This window comes from Apteryx mantelli, chromosome 6 (assembly GCF_036417845.1).
Source record: "Apteryx mantelli isolate bAptMan1 chromosome 6, bAptMan1.hap1, whole genome shotgun sequence".
Taxonomy (NCBI): domain Eukaryota; kingdom Metazoa; phylum Chordata; class Aves; order Apterygiformes; family Apterygidae; genus Apteryx; species Apteryx mantelli.
Genome location: NC_089983.1, coordinates 45,029,921 through 45,045,633, shown reverse-complemented (window position 1 = coordinate 45,045,633; position 15,713 = coordinate 45,029,921). Strand labels below are relative to the sequence as shown.

At 33.6% G+C, this 15,713-nt stretch overlaps 1 protein-coding gene across 1 annotated transcript in view; it reads left to right on the top strand.

The window, feature by feature from the left end:
- The window catches only part of LRP1B (LDL receptor related protein 1B), a 752,762-nt gene that overhangs the window by 627,142 nt on the left and 109,907 nt on the right, over positions 1 to 15,713 (top strand). Inside the window, exons 54-59 of the mRNA XM_067299399.1 lie at positions 1,497 to 1,637; positions 3,572 to 3,759; positions 5,737 to 5,920; positions 7,994 to 8,079; positions 11,609 to 11,731; positions 15,383 to 15,564. Coding sequence (XP_067155500.1) covers positions 1,497 to 1,637; positions 3,572 to 3,759; positions 5,737 to 5,920; positions 7,994 to 8,079; positions 11,609 to 11,731; positions 15,383 to 15,564 — 904 coding nt within the window. The remainder of the gene's footprint in view (positions 1 to 1,496; positions 1,638 to 3,571; positions 3,760 to 5,736; positions 5,921 to 7,993; positions 8,080 to 11,608; positions 11,732 to 15,382; positions 15,565 to 15,713) is intronic.

Below are 15,713 nucleotides of genomic sequence, written 5' to 3'. Positions count from 1 at the left end.
AATGTCATGTTTCCATCTGCTAGCAGAAAAAAGCTATACCACATGGCAGGGGATATAGTAATTAGAAGAAAGAACAAATATTAACTTTCTACTTCTCTCATTTAACTCTTGTCAGTGCTCGTTTCTGATGTTTACAGATTAATCAAAGTTTCAGTAGTTACTATCACTTTGCATTTGTTTCTTAGAAGAGTCAAGTCAAGTTTTTAAAGCTTAAAATCTTCATTGTTTTCAAGAGGAAAGAATATTAGACCTAATTGAAATTGGTTAAAGAAAAAAGTTGCAAAATCATTCTTACTTTGTAAGAGTCTTACTGTGTAATTCTTGTTTTATAATCATTTTTACCTTGTATTTTTGTAAGTCTTCATACTTTACTTAAGTTTATTTGTGGGATTTTCCTCAGTGAACCAAGATAATGATAACTCCATGTATATAACTTATGGATTACAGCTCTAATAATACAAGTCAAATCAAGTAAAAGACTTCCTGGATAATTTAGCAGCAGTGTGCATATTTAATACACAAAAATTTACCCTTAAGCTTTTTCTCCTTACTACTTCCATACTCTCCTTTACCATATGCTTTCCAGTTTTCTCAGTCATTTTTTACCTTCTGTCTCTGATCACTTCTTCATAATTCCCCAACATCTGCCTTTGATTTTGTACAGGTTATCTGAGTTTTAAGTTAAATTTAGACTTGCTTTAAGGGTTCTTTTACGGGGTACAGATTATTTGAGATAGAATTTATACATATAATATACAGGAAAAATTACAGTTCTCTTTCACAAACAGGAAGGTAAGTTTTCAGTAGTTGGTTTGGTGTAATAAATCTTAAAAGTAAATATCTTATAAAGAAAAGATGATTATCCATCTGGGAATTTTTCAACTTTTATGTTTCAAAACTGAATAGGAAAAACTAAATTTGTTCTGACTTTTCTAAGTTTTTCTACTGGTTTGTTGCTTTTAAACAGCCAGGTTCTGAGAGACAAATGCCTGTCTATGGTTTCTTTACTACATTATATATTGATATTTTCTGTTAGAAAACCATTTCAATTTTGAAAATGTTGTAAAAGTTGATATATGTTTATTTACTTTGCAGAGGGTTTAGAAAATGTATACTTAGTATGGTTAAAGTGGTTAGTGTTCTGCGTGTTTTAAAGGGAAAAAAGTGGTAAGCGTGGTGTAGAAGTATTTGTTGAGTACGGCAACTTCTAAAAAGTCTATTAGCTATTTCCTAAAATAGCAAAATGTTAAACTACATCTAAAGAAAAATCTGTTTACGATTATGAGAGTTGCAGATGTATATTTTACATATGTGGGAATTGGTTCGTGACTACATTGTGCTGTGTAAGACACATTTGATTTCTCTGTTGGCAGGCGCATGTATAAGCACATAGAGCTTTACACAACAAGATCCATTTTTACTTATTTTGCTTTGTGCAAAATTTTATTTCCAAAGTATGGAGAAAAGCACGAAGTCATTGATTACTGTATTTCTAGGGTATCGTCACTGTCGTCCTGGAGAGTTCACTTGTGCTGATGGAAGATGTCTGTTAAATTCTCAGTGGCAATGTGATGGGGACTTTGACTGCCCAGACCATTCTGATGAAGCACCTATAAACATAAAATGCAAAAGCTCAGGTTTGTATTTCATTTTTTGAGTAATACTTATAACCTTTCTTTCTGGAAAACAATGATTTAGGATTGTAGACAGAAAACTGTAAAACCTAGTGGCTTAAAGATAGAGTTCTTCCAGGTAATGTTCCTTATGTCTTGTAAGGAGAATGTGATCATAGTTCGTCAATCCTGAGTAATCAAAACCTTAGCTAACAGCTCAATAGTTTATTAATGCATAAATTCTATTAGTACTAAAACAAGATGGTCTTACCTTAATTGTTGTCAAAGCATAGAGTAGCTGATCTGTTGTCCTAAACACATTCAGTGTATTTAACATATATACTCAGAACTGGATCATACAAAGGGGGAGGTTAGGTTGTTCTTTCTACAATAAACACAAATATATCTTTATTAGTAAATTACTAACTGGATGTGGTTGACTTTATTGTTTTTGTGTGTTTTTTTTTTTAATGGGCACACATAGTGTTGCTGAGATCTGTCTGTCTGTTCAGTGGTAAATGAAACCTGGTCTGCATATGGTATCCTATTCTGCAACTTCTTGAAAGTCCAGTTCATCTGCCTAGATCTTAATCACTTTATTACACCATAATAAATTCATTAAGTTCATTAAGTTCATTAAATTCATAAATTCATTAAGTTCATAAGTTCGTTATGCCATTTTTTATGGAAATCATTCATTTGCTTTGAGGTAAGGCAATATATGTATGCCTCTCTCTGTTAAATTTATTTAAGTTTTTTGATTCTGATTTGAAAAACTTGAATGTAGGTGAAAGGATCTGTTGCTTAGGATTGAGGCTGTACACGTGCTTATGTGTTTTAATTTAGGAAGATATGTTTTACCAGTTTCTATTGAAGTCACCCATAAAATTCCCAATCGCTAATAAAACTAGTGTTAAACCTGTAATGTAAGTCACATAAAATATTAATATTTGGAACAACTGTATAAAATTGAGATATCCAAAACAATATTAATTGTTTGAAAATCCCATATTGTTGCTGAAATTTCAACTCACAAAGAGTACTTCAATTTGGTATTGCCAGTCTCTTCACAATTGTACAAAAGTTCTTAGTATCATAAATGTACATAAGAATTTTCAGATAATTTCAAAAACTGAAATTAATTTTACAATATTTCAAACCTTGGGATTTGTATGGAATATATAGTAATATGTATGTGTATCAGTTATCTGATCTGTTTAACTATCTGATCTGGTTCTGATCTAAGTCATTCATTACAGGAGGAAAATTCACTGAAGTTATCTTGTGTTTCAGCCTCTAGTTCTCCCATTAATTTTCCCAAATTTAACTTCTAAGTCCAATTACAGAAGTTCTTTTAAGGAATTAGAGTATTTTAATTAAATATAGTTCTACTTGATTGTAAAAGTTTATCTTCAATGTTGTCATTGTACTATTTTGTACTTCCAATTTGTATTACATCAAATACATGATGCTATAGATATTTACCAGACTTCTAATTTGAAATATTTCATTTTAGCCTGGTCTAAGGAAATGAGTCTTGTGTAATCATGAAAGTGGTCAGTCAGTAAGTCTTGCCTTAAATACATTGACCAGTTTCAAGAAAGTCTGACAAGAGGTGGGGGTGTCAAAGACAGGAGTTTCCTTCACATTTTGCCAACAAGGAAAAAAGACTGTTATCAGTGTCCTCAGAAAAGGAAACACTTCAGAGTTAGGTCAGGCATGTTACTCAACCCTGCACCATCCACAGGGGAGAGAAGCCATACTTTGTAAGTTTTGTAAAGTGTGGAACTGCTACTATATTTTGCGCAGAGATAATATTGAGGATTCTCAATTAAATGAAAACAAATGCGTAGGAGGGAACGGTAAGTTGGAGACTTGCATTTGGACCATTGCAACTGGTCCAAATACCAGTAAACTACACAAAGAAAAAGTCCCACGTTCTCTTTTTTCTTTTCCAGAGCAGTCATGTAACAGCTCTTTCTTTATGTGCAAAAATGGCAAGTGTATTCCTCAACGTGATGTTTGTGATAACAAAGAAGATTGTAATGATGGATCTGATGAGAGAAGCTGCCACATTAATGAATGCCTCAGTAAGAAAGTTAGTGGCTGTTCTCAAGATTGTCAGGATCTTCCTGTTGGATACAAGGTGAATAATTACAGACTGTGATACAATGTAATGTAATTTCCTAATTCTTAACTGTTTCTTAACTATTGCCTCATCATAACAAAAATTCCAGTGTGTTGTACTTCCTGGTAAAGAAGTACATTCTAATTCCTGTTTCCAGTAAGTAAACAACTGCCAATTCTACAAAAACTGGTACAATACTTCAGTTTAAATCTATGGGAAAATAACATACAATACTTTAATATAATAAATCATACAGATGTACACAGAGCACCAAAAAACAATCTGCTTTTCAGCTGTCAGAAAGAAAAACACCTAAGAGTGAGTTGCAGGAATAGTAGTTTTCTCCAATTTTTTTCCTAAGTAATAGACACTAAGATAAATAATAGAACAAAGTATTAATTGCCTTATTTCCAGAATAAACTCTGTGGTTGCTTGCATGTGGCTGTGTTTCCTAAATCATCTGAATCCATTCTTTGAGTCTGAGATGTTGAGAAAGGATCATCTGGACTTTTCAGGAATTGTACAAACCCTAACCACCGTGCTAACTTAAAATTTGAAGCTAAGGACAGAAGAGAGAGTTTTCGAGGTTTTAACTTCGTAGTCTCTCTAACCTCACCTGCAAACTTCTCATCTTTTCAATAGTATATTCGCCCACTGCGAGCTAAACAGAATCTGGCTTAGCTCCGAAGGTATTCAAGCCCCCCTCTCTAAAACAGTCTCCTAGCCTAGAGACCTGGCAACTATGTTGGGTACAACAAAAATCTTACTGAAGTAGCATCATTGTGGAGACAACATGTTCCTGGTCTCTGCAGAGAATGCAGGAGGCAACATGACAAACACTTGTCCAGTGGTGAAAGTATGCACGTGTTTCAACGACTCATCTTTGCTTAATTATACTGTTTATGTATATTACCCAATAAGTATAACTCTTTTAAAAATTACCACAGGATTAATTCCTTTCAGTCCTGAGGAATTTTCACCATTCTAAAAACTTACTGAAAATTACGCTAATTTTTAAAATTGCGGAGAGCTGCTTTCACTTAGTTCTTTCAAAAACCTTAAATACAAGTTATTTTATTTTAGACTGTTCCTCTGTGTAACTTGTCTCTTAATTAAATGTATTTCATCACCATAATGTGAAATGACAACATCATTTGTAGTTTTGTGGAATACAGAAGAGAAATCTTTATTTAGATTGTATTCAATTTCTGCAGTTTTACTGACATTTTTAATTTTTTAATGTAATAATGGACTAATAGTATTATAATAATTGATCTTCCCTACTATATTTGAAAAACCCTTATTTTCCCTAGTTCAGTTTGTTATCAGTTTCTTCTGATACTTCTTTGCTGGTTTTAGAACTTTTTTTTAAATCATTTGATATTAACTTCCTCTTCCATTCTCACTTCTCTCTATCTAGCTGTATTTTGCATCACTCTCATACTTGATGTAATCAGCTTACCACAGTTATCATCAGACCCCAATAAAAGTCAGCCTCAGAGTTCTCGCTCACATTACTGTCTCTGTTACACAGAATGCTGGATGCCATCAATTGTTGAAGAAAAATTATTAAAGACTCTACATTTACCTTCCCAAAAAACATATGTGCACCTTAAAATAAGGAACACCAAAGGTGTTCATCATTATTCATCATTATTTTGGTAGAAGAAACCTTTCCATATTTTTGAAAACGCGTGTTTCATTTTTTCTCCAGTTAAAGAAGACAGAATAATTGCTTATTCTACAGGAGAGGGTAATTTGAAGGGAGAATAAGGGTGGGAATACTGCTTACAATCACACCAGCTATAATTATAAAAGAAATGTAGGTATGCCTTCCAGTAAGTAGTATCAATAGCAATTTAATTAGTTTTTACCTGAAAAATTGAGGCTAGCTGAGAAAGTTTAGGGTGCTAAAATACTCAGAAGAGGATAAATAAACTAAAATATCAAACAGAATCAACCAGTAATACAAATGAATGTATGTGTCTTTCCCAGTGCAAATGCTGGCCTGGATTCTGGCTGAAGGATGATGGCAAAACCTGTGTAGATATTGATGAATGTTCATCTGGGTTTCCCTGTAGCCAGCAATGCATCAATACATATGGAACCTACAAATGCTTGTGTGCAGATGGGTATGAAATACAACCTGATAACCTAAATGGCTGTAAATCTCTTTCAGGTATCACTTTTTTTTATCCGCAGCTGTATCCAAAATAGTTTGCACCATGCCCTAGCTCTGATGTCTGTGTTGTTCCCTGTTTATGCAAGATAAGCAAAGTTACTTGGAAGCACATTACTTTTCAACAAACACTAGGAATGTGATTCAATATCCGAATGTGATATAAGTTCTATTTTTAGTATGTGTTGTGCTGAGATAATTTCTGGTGAATAGCTGCAGTGGGTTATGATAGTTTGAATTACTAACTTTTTTTAGAAAAGATTGGGAAAGTTGAAAAATCACTTTTAATTTCTACTTTTGAGTCACATGATAATATTAATGTGTTTATGATAAGTATTTAGAAGACTGCTGCTGTTTATTTTATCAACTTCAGAATATTACACTGTCCTTTAAACTTCCCAGTATGTTAAATGTATCTAGTGAGCACAGCAAAAGGCAAAATAGGAAAATGTAATAAAAATACTGATTCCCTTGGTCCCAGAGCAGTCAGCCAGCTTAAATATAAAATCAGCTACTGCTTATATGTAACACACAGTAAAGTTCAAGATACATAATAACACTGGTTAATTCCTTACCCCTCTCTCTGTTCCCCTCATGTTGTTTTTATGTATTCCAGTCAGTAGGATTCATTAGATCAGTGAAAGGAGAAGAAAAAGGTCAGCAGAAAAGAATCAAAAACCCCATTATTGCCTTCTGCTGGATTTCCTTCATAACACAGGCAGATCTCTTACAGTTTGAGCAGACTCCTTCTTATTCCAGCCTTGCACAAACTTTTTTTTTTTTTTAATAGATATATTAAAACTGGTTCTATTTCCTGTCTAAATGTCAGGAAGACTGGAACCTCTCTCTGCCTCAGATTCCTGTCTCAGGTGCTTCACTGACTAATTGGAGGAAGCACAGGAGAGCTACAGGGTCTGATTTAGCTTTCCACCTTGCAGATCACTCATACATTTAGAAGCCATTGATTACTCAGACAAGAGGAGAAGTTGGAACACATGATAGAACAGTTGTATATTGGAGGAGTAGTATATAAAAGTTGAAAAGTGATGCTGACAAAGTTACAGCTGTGCTGTAGCAAGGATAGCTGTGGTGAAAGGAGTTGCCAACAAGTGGTGGCTGGCTTAATGCTGATTTCTTGCATAAATTGCCCTGAACTCTTCACAGCATCAGAGCAGCTTTTCTCTACAACCCACTAGCTTAGTCTGACCTGAGGATGATGCCTCAGATCATGTAAGAACTGGAGAATGTATTAAGAGTTAAACATGAAATGAATGCAAGGTGATACAAAGTATTCACTAAAAGAGTATAGTATTTTGGACCACACATCATATCCCAGAATGTATGAGCAGTAGATAGGAAGTAGATAGGAAGTACATGATGGAGTGCTTGAGTATCTGGAGGAATATTTTCAGATAAACTAGAAAAACAGAGTGAAAAAAGTCAAATCTGGCTGAAGTTTAGTGTTAGAGAATTTAAGTTTGTCCAGATTGCTCTGTTTCTTTATTTCCAGAATGTTTTGACTATTGAAATTTCAAAAAGCAATGGTCAAAATGTGTTTGTTTTGCAACAATAACAAATAATAGTCTCCTTATTAATAATAACTTCAAAGTGAATGTTAAATATTAAAGTATGTGAATGTGCAGTTTGCATTTATAGCTAAGGATCAATTTCTGCCTTTAGAAATTGTTAAAAATAATTCAAGAAATTAGAAAATCTCCTTGTTCATTATTTATCTAATGATATTTAAAAACTAGCACAAATGGTGTGAAATATATTTCAAATTTAATCTCTGACATTACATTAGCATAAAATTCAGTATGGTTCCCATATTACAAAGGCAAAAGATTAAATTACACTGAAAGATATACTAATTGATTGCTTTGTTCATTTTTATACTGCACCATTGATCTTTCTTGGAACATTTAAATGTTTTAAATATTTCTTTCATCCATAACATTGATCAGAGCATGTAACATTTATTTTTCAAGCCATCTGTATTTCAGCATTGTATTCCTGATTTTCCATAAATTAACGTAAAAGCTAGTCTAATATATTCTTTCTTCTGGGGTTTAGATGAGGAACCTTTCTTAATTCTGGCTGATCATCATGAAATAAGAAAAATTAGCACTGATGGATCCAACTACACTTTGTTGAAACAGGTATAATCATAGTAACGTGCTCTAAGTTTAACTCAGTACCTTTATTTGTATTGAAAGTATGCAACTAAGAGAATTGGCATTGTATGCATCAGAGAACAACTGCAGTACCTTCACAGTTTTTATGATATTTTGAATTGATTGTTGTATCTGAGTTTGATGTGATTAAGGCTCAGGCAGTTGTTTCTTCAGTCATTCGGAAGTCCAAAAAATAGTGTGTTATTTGTGATCCTCTTCCATCACAATGTGTTTTGCACAATTTGTATAGTTTTAGTTAAAAAAAAAAAAAAAAAAAGCGCTATCTTGCCATGTATTATTTGGGCTAATTACTATCAGAATCCAAAATCTATTTTTTCAATTTAAACACACAATTCCAAGTTTTACTATATACATGATCATATATCTTTGGCTAAACCTGAATTTTTACATAATTTTTCTAAATTACTATAAATATATCAGGAAAAAAACTTTGAAAAAACCTACAAAAAATAGAAAGTCACCTAGTAAGTACAGAGCTATTGTTTTAATGGTTTCTGCTCTGCCTCTATGCTTCACCTAAGTGTAGTTACTTACCATAGATTAGATTTCAAGAATATATTTCAATAAAACTATCTATTTCTTTGAATACTAATTAAACGATTATAGAAAGACTAGAAAATCAGTTACGCCAGTCAATAGCATTAGGCTTTTTCTGACTTCTCTGTCAGTAAGCTATACATCTTAATGTCCTCAGAGATGTGTTCAGGTCTTCACAATAGCAGTTAAAAAATTAACCATCTTACATTGAACATTTGACTTTCTTTAAGCATAGCAAACATTATGTTAAAGTCTGTCTGTTCTTCTGAAATCCTCCCGATTACCTCCCATTTACATCTCACTGCCTTTCTCCTCTTTTGCTGGTATATCTACTGCTAGAAGCCTGTGAAAAGAGATGAGCAACAGTCAGTTTTCTTTATGGTTGATTGCTGACAGATCTGCTCGGAACTTCATCAGTCTTGAATTTAATGGGCCCCTTTTCCCTACACCAGAGACTATGTAGCTCCAGCCACTAAAGAGAAGTTGTGGTTTCCATATCACATCAATTCCCTAGCCTAAGACATACTCTGCTGTTGAAGCTACTGGCCTTTGATCTTACAAATGCAGCGCTTTAAAAGCATCCAGATTTGAAAGCGCAAAGAGGAGCTAAACCAGCAGAACAGGTGGGCTGTCTTTCCCATGAGGACATCTTTTTGTCCTTGTAATGTTATGATGGATGGGGTCTAACCCTTTCTTAGACATCTGCTAGATGAAGGCAAATGCCAGAACTGCTCTGGCAAAGGGGCAAAACCACCCTTCTCTATGTGTTCGATCTGTGCTTTGTCATTCTAACAACTGTTCAGTATAAACTCAGAATAGGGGAGCCGAAAGTGGGAGTTCGTTCACTTTGCTCTGAATTGTTCTGTGCCAGCTTTTTCCTCTCTTTTTTTTTTCAAGTGTGTCTAAACAGTACCACTGAATTACATGTTTCATGTATGTTCCTTTGCCATTTCCTTCTTTCGTAGTCATCAAGCTCCCAGGGTTTCCCTAGAGAGAGTAGACAGAGAATCTGCCTCCTCATTATTAGTGATTTTAGCTGGCTGGGTGGTTTGGGTTTTTTTGTTTGTTTGTTTGTTTGTTTTCTTTTCTTTTCATCAGGGTGCCAAGGAACACACCTCATGACCAAGGACAGTGTGCTACATGTAACAGAAACAAAACACACAGCTTTGAGATGAGAGACATAACACAGCTGATGACATCTAAAAGTTTCATTATTCCTTATAAAATCAGATTACATGAGAAAAGATAAAGAATTGTGCTAGGAGGACTTAAAAGTGACATATAGAGCAGGAAGAGGAGGTGTTGTCTGGACAGAGAAATTTATTGCAGATGTACTGAAACAATTTTACCTGCAGTTGATGTTCTGATAAGTACTGGAACTATAAAATCATCCAAAATAAAGAAAATACTTAAAACCAAACACTAGCAGGCAGTCTGTTTTCTTTACCAGTCTGAATACTTAAGAAGTTTTTAGTGTTTAAAATATGTAGGCCTGTCTTTCACAAATTTATTCATTTTACTTTCTAAAATCTTATAAAACCTTGATAGTCTTTTGTATTCATCCATGTGCTATCTCCTTTGTTAAGAATTTGGGGGAGGGGGTTACCTGTAGAAAAAGAAAATTTAAAAGAAAAAATTGTTTCGTAGCGTAGTTACTGTGACTGACAGAACTGCAGTTTGTTGTACAAAAATGCTGTGTGCATGCATGTGTGATTTTTGAAAATGAGTGGTCCTCTAGCACTGTATTGTTTCAGGCTTTCCTTAATGATGGTCTGTGCAAACTAGTCATGCTTTTGGTCAAAAGATAGATTTACCATATTAAAGTACAGTTTGCAGATCAAGCTGCATCTCACTTTCAACACATTTAAATGTTACTCTTCTTAGTAGTTTATTTTAGAGTTGGCTAGTCCAGTACTTTCTCTGTCCAGCTATGAACTTCAGTAATGAGGGAGGTTGCTGATCTACCTGAGAATAGGTTATTGGGCTGATAATAGAATTAATTGAATTGATACTGTGGTTATAAAAGGATTCCAAACTGCATCCATTCTTTTTAGCAGTGCTGTTTCATCTTTGATTGATAACGTCTTTGTATAATCTTAAAAATAACTGAGATTTAACTAATGTCAGAATGTTAAACAGATTATGGAGCAAGGTTTTCCACATCTCAGACAAGGAGCAAAGGCTCCTCCTTTGAACACAGTCAGAATCAAAACCTGGCTTAAGGCATGACTGTAGGAGACTTCCAGATGTCTGCTTAATCTCTAGCCTTCACTTTTTACATATATGCCGCCTGTAATACAGCATCTGAAAATCAAAATCCTCCTTATTCAGGAATTAAAATTCATGCTTTTTTCAGGTCCACAGTTTTAAATTCCTAAATAATATATAGTAATAGAAAAAGTAATCTCTAAAGATAATAAATTTTGTGCTATTTTTGAGTTTATTTGTTTAAATGAATGTTTTTACATTTTCCAAAGAGCTGCCATTCCTATATAGGACGGCATTTTGCTTCCATTCCTAAATAAGATGGTATTATAATGCTTACATTTGGTGGAAATTGTCACAAAATTTTTTCCTTTTCTCTAGTTTGCCAAAGTAATGCCACAAGTGGTAATTAATTAAGAAATTGAGTAAAAGTGGAAATATTTACTCTTAAAGTACATTTTAATATTTGGAATGAAAATGCAGGAGTTTCATTTAGTTTCATACATCATCTGCATTTTGAAGTAAGTTCTTTGTAGTCATATATTACTGTTACCATTTTTATTTCTTATTCTGATTGTTTACAAGTAATATATGGAAACATAAAAACATAGGTACTTCAAAAATATGTACTCAATAGAATAAAACATTTTGAATACTATATGCAGTATATTTTGCATTTTGAATGCTATCAAATAGTTTGTATTCAATCAAGCATATTTCAATGAGTGGACTTAATTTTATCCATTTTTAGGGGTTGAACAATGTGATTGCAATAGACTTTGACTATAGAGAAGAGTTCATCTATTGGATTGATTCCAGCAGACCAAATGGCAGTCGTATAAACAGAATGAGCTTGAATGGAAGTGACATCAAGGTAATTGGGGATTAATAATGTCACTACTAGAATTAAATTTAACTGAGTATTTTGGGAAATTCTTCTTCGTGGTTGCAACTGAAATTACGAGTTTTTGATATATGCATACATATACACAAAATGAACTAGCAAATCCTCGTAAAATATAATTGTCTTTTTATCTTTGTATTTTATTTGAAATAAAGATAAGGACGAAGAGCACTGTATTTATGAGCTAAATTCTGTATAACTTAACCAGCAGTTGACTCAACTGGCAGTTCAGTATGGTTTACAGCAAGCCAAATAAAAAAGACAGTTATAAGTATGTAAGCCGTGTAAATACACTGATATATTATTTCTTCTTATGGTCTTCAATTTATGTTTGTCTCACCTGCACTGCACTGATAGTGAAAAAAACTCAGTGTCTTTGCTATGAATAATCCAGGGTAAAACAGCGTTGTCATTTCTGCACAGCCTGTCTGTTCTGCCTCTATAGTGGAATAAGTCCACAAATCCACTGTTATGCACATTTGTTGACTTACATTAATATTTTTGCTGGATCTGTGGTAAATAGTAAGAAATTCTTCTTTGCTTACTCTCTTATATCTGACCTTCCTCTTAGACGAGGAACAAATGAGCAATAACATAGCCTGTAAATGTGGTTTCTTCATTGTACACCAATATAGGATACAGAGAGAAGAGGTATGTGTTTTTCATTTGTGGCTTAGTGGGTGGACTGACCCAGATACTCGGAGCATGCTGACCCAAGGCTCTCTAAGGGTTAAGGCTGCAAAATGCCTGGCACCAGCTGGCCTTGGTTCCATCCTCCACACAGTAATAACGGATCTCGGAACTAAAAAGAATGTGGATGAGCATAAGTTATTTAACTCTGATTCCACTGGAAATGAAAGTGAAATGCAGCATAAACTCTAAAGCCCTAGTGAGTCCCCGTGATAATTTTTCTGTCAAAAAATAAAATACACGAAAATGTGGGATTCTGTCAAAATTCCTTAAATCCTTTGATCATATGTATTTTCTTTGGACACTGTACAAAGTATCCTCCTCGGCTTCTTGTCCACTGTGGCTGAGTCCATATTTTGTTTTTAGAAATGTTGACAGTGGTGAGGGGAAGCTCGGGATGTCCACAGACTTTTTATTTCTAATCTTATTATCTCAAGAAGAATCTGTCTCTGTCAACAAATTGTAATTGCCAGGTGGGAGAGTACAAAAAAATACCCAATTGGTTTCTAATGACTGAATAATACTTACATCTTTTAAGAAAAGATTTCAGGAACTCGAACAAATGTGAGAAGAAAATTAGGCTGGGAACATGAAAAGCATTACTTTTTTCCTTCAGTAATACTTTGAAATTTGGAGAACAAGTGTCATCCTGATGGACTTTTTTTACTTAAATAGGATGTCAAGAATGCAAAGCAAAATTTTTGAAAATAAGTGTATATCATTTTTATATGACCATTTCAGTACATTTCACTGAAAACCTTGGTCCAGATTTAGCCTCTGAAAGCTAAAAATTGTGTGTAAAATTTATCAAGAATTATATACTATAGCTGTTTGACACTCTGTCAGTAATTTTATCAAGTGCAAAATGGTAATTTGCTATCTCTTAGACATATATTTTAATATGTTACTGTAGCACATTTAACAGTTGATGTTATAAAATAATTGATCTCCTGGTAAATCCTTTTTTTTTTTTTTTTAATGTAAGAGAAGGTTTTATGATTGGCCACCTTTTCCTGTGAAGTATGGAAGTATGAATTTCCTATTTTATTCCCTTCATACTTCTTGGTTTGCTATTTACTATTTGATGTAAATATTACTATTCAGAAGGAGAAGTATATATTACCCAGGACTTTCCTTTCAGAAGCCAGCATCTTTTCAGCATACCTACTTCAGCCTTCTTTGTCTAGGAAAACTGATGGTACCTCATTTTTCTTCTGTATCTGATCATGGAGGAGATATTTATACAGTTGAAGTGACAAATTTTCAAAGAAATGAGTTCAAACATTAACACAATGTTTTATGTATGGTACTGTTATTTGAAATGAAAACTGTTACTGAGCAGATGAAGAATGCTGTAGTATGCTGGAATATATACATTAAATGTCACACTGATAATTTCAGTGACTGGAATAAACTTTAAAGTGACCCTTCAGAAAAATATCGTCAGAGAGAAGAGACTAATTTCTGTGGTTGATGCTTCTAGATAGTGTGACTAAACCACAAAATAAGTTTGCAGAGCTATCCATTTCTACATGAAATGTCCCATGTTACATTGCAGTGATTGCTGCAATTACACCTTTACAAAACAGTGAAGGTGGTAGTGCATGTCAAGCTTGTGGTGAAGCTCATAGTATTAGGAAATGAAATATTCTGTGTATATGAAAAAATAGGCGCACACTTGGATTTACTTTTAAGAAGATTTTATAAGGTGGTAAATAACTTAATAACCTGAAAGGATATTTTTACATATAAAATTGGGGTAAAATATCTCACAGTATCCCATTTTGTTCTGAAGGCTTTTCAATATCTTCAAATGGTAAATGAAATTATAAATAGCACATTCAGTTATACATTTTCAGGGTTATGTGTAAAGTTTACACTCCAGTGTACATGCTTTTAGTGGTGAAGATGAAGATAAGTTAAAATATACACTGTACTCTCTGTGCAGCTCTACTGCTCTCTGTGATTTTTTTTTTCTTAAATTCTACTTACATAGACATAATTAGGAGTTGGGATCAGTTTAGAAGTTGGACTCACATTTTCTGGTTCCTGGGGATATTGGGAATATTCACATGTCAGTTGAGTAGAGAGTTAATACGAAACACTCCCAGCCAAGCAAGATTGAGTCATACTATCATCATGAGCTTTGTTATCATGTATGTTTACAGTCATTTATTTCAGTGTCAGAATTATTCAAGTAATAAAAAATTTTGAGAATTACATATCCCTAGCCAACAGAGCATCATTTTTTTTAGCAGAGCACTGAATTGCTTTTGTCTCTTAGTTCACTCCTTAATTAGGTAGTCTAATTGAGATTGAACTAGAATTATAAAGTTTCTTTCTTTCACAAAATGAATATTGGAAATAAGAGCACAGTATTTACCTTCCAGCAAAGTATTCTTACAGCATATCTGTCATGATGACATATAGCACCACTGTTATATTAATATAAAATATATGCCATCGTAGGCTGGTGAGGGAAGAGGTGAGCTAAGAAGCAGACAAATTTGAGGGCATGGTACGGGGGGGAGAAGCCTCATCTCCATTCTGTTCTGTGAAGGATAAACAGAGGAATAAAGAAAAAGAAAGCTTTTTTTTTAATTTAAGACAAAAGGAAAATTTAAAAGTTAAAGTTGAAAAATAAAAGACAAAATTATTAAAATTCAGTGCATCGTCCAGGGAAGTTGGTAATTTGACCTTACTACATCATAATATTCTCCATTCTGCCTTATTATAAGAAAATGCATTAATAAAGAAGTGTCATTACTTCGGAAATGTCATTGTTTAACGTGGAATATTATCTGATTTTTCTCATATTGCATGTCACTGTATCCTATATCCAACCTCTCAATATTCTGAAATATTTAGCTCTGGAATTGTTGTTTTTCCCAATATTTAGATGGTTAATTTATGTAATTTCTGCTTTTCTAGGTAGTACACAATACAGCTGTTCCCAATGCTCTGGCCGTTGATTGGATTGGGAAGAATCTCTATTGGTCTGATACTGAAAAGAGAATTATTGAGGTGTCTAAACTCAATGGCTTATACCCTACCGTTCTCGTGAGCAAAAGGGTGAAGTTTCCTAGAGATCTGTCATTAGATCCTCAAGCTGGGTATGGAGCAACCATTTTGCAGTAATGCATTATTTAATCCTAATTTTACATTTAAACTATTTTTAGAAAATCAGGAGAGAGGAATCATTAGTTAGTTATTTATTATCTGACTTTTAGCTACACTGATTAGTAATCTAAAATGCATAAGC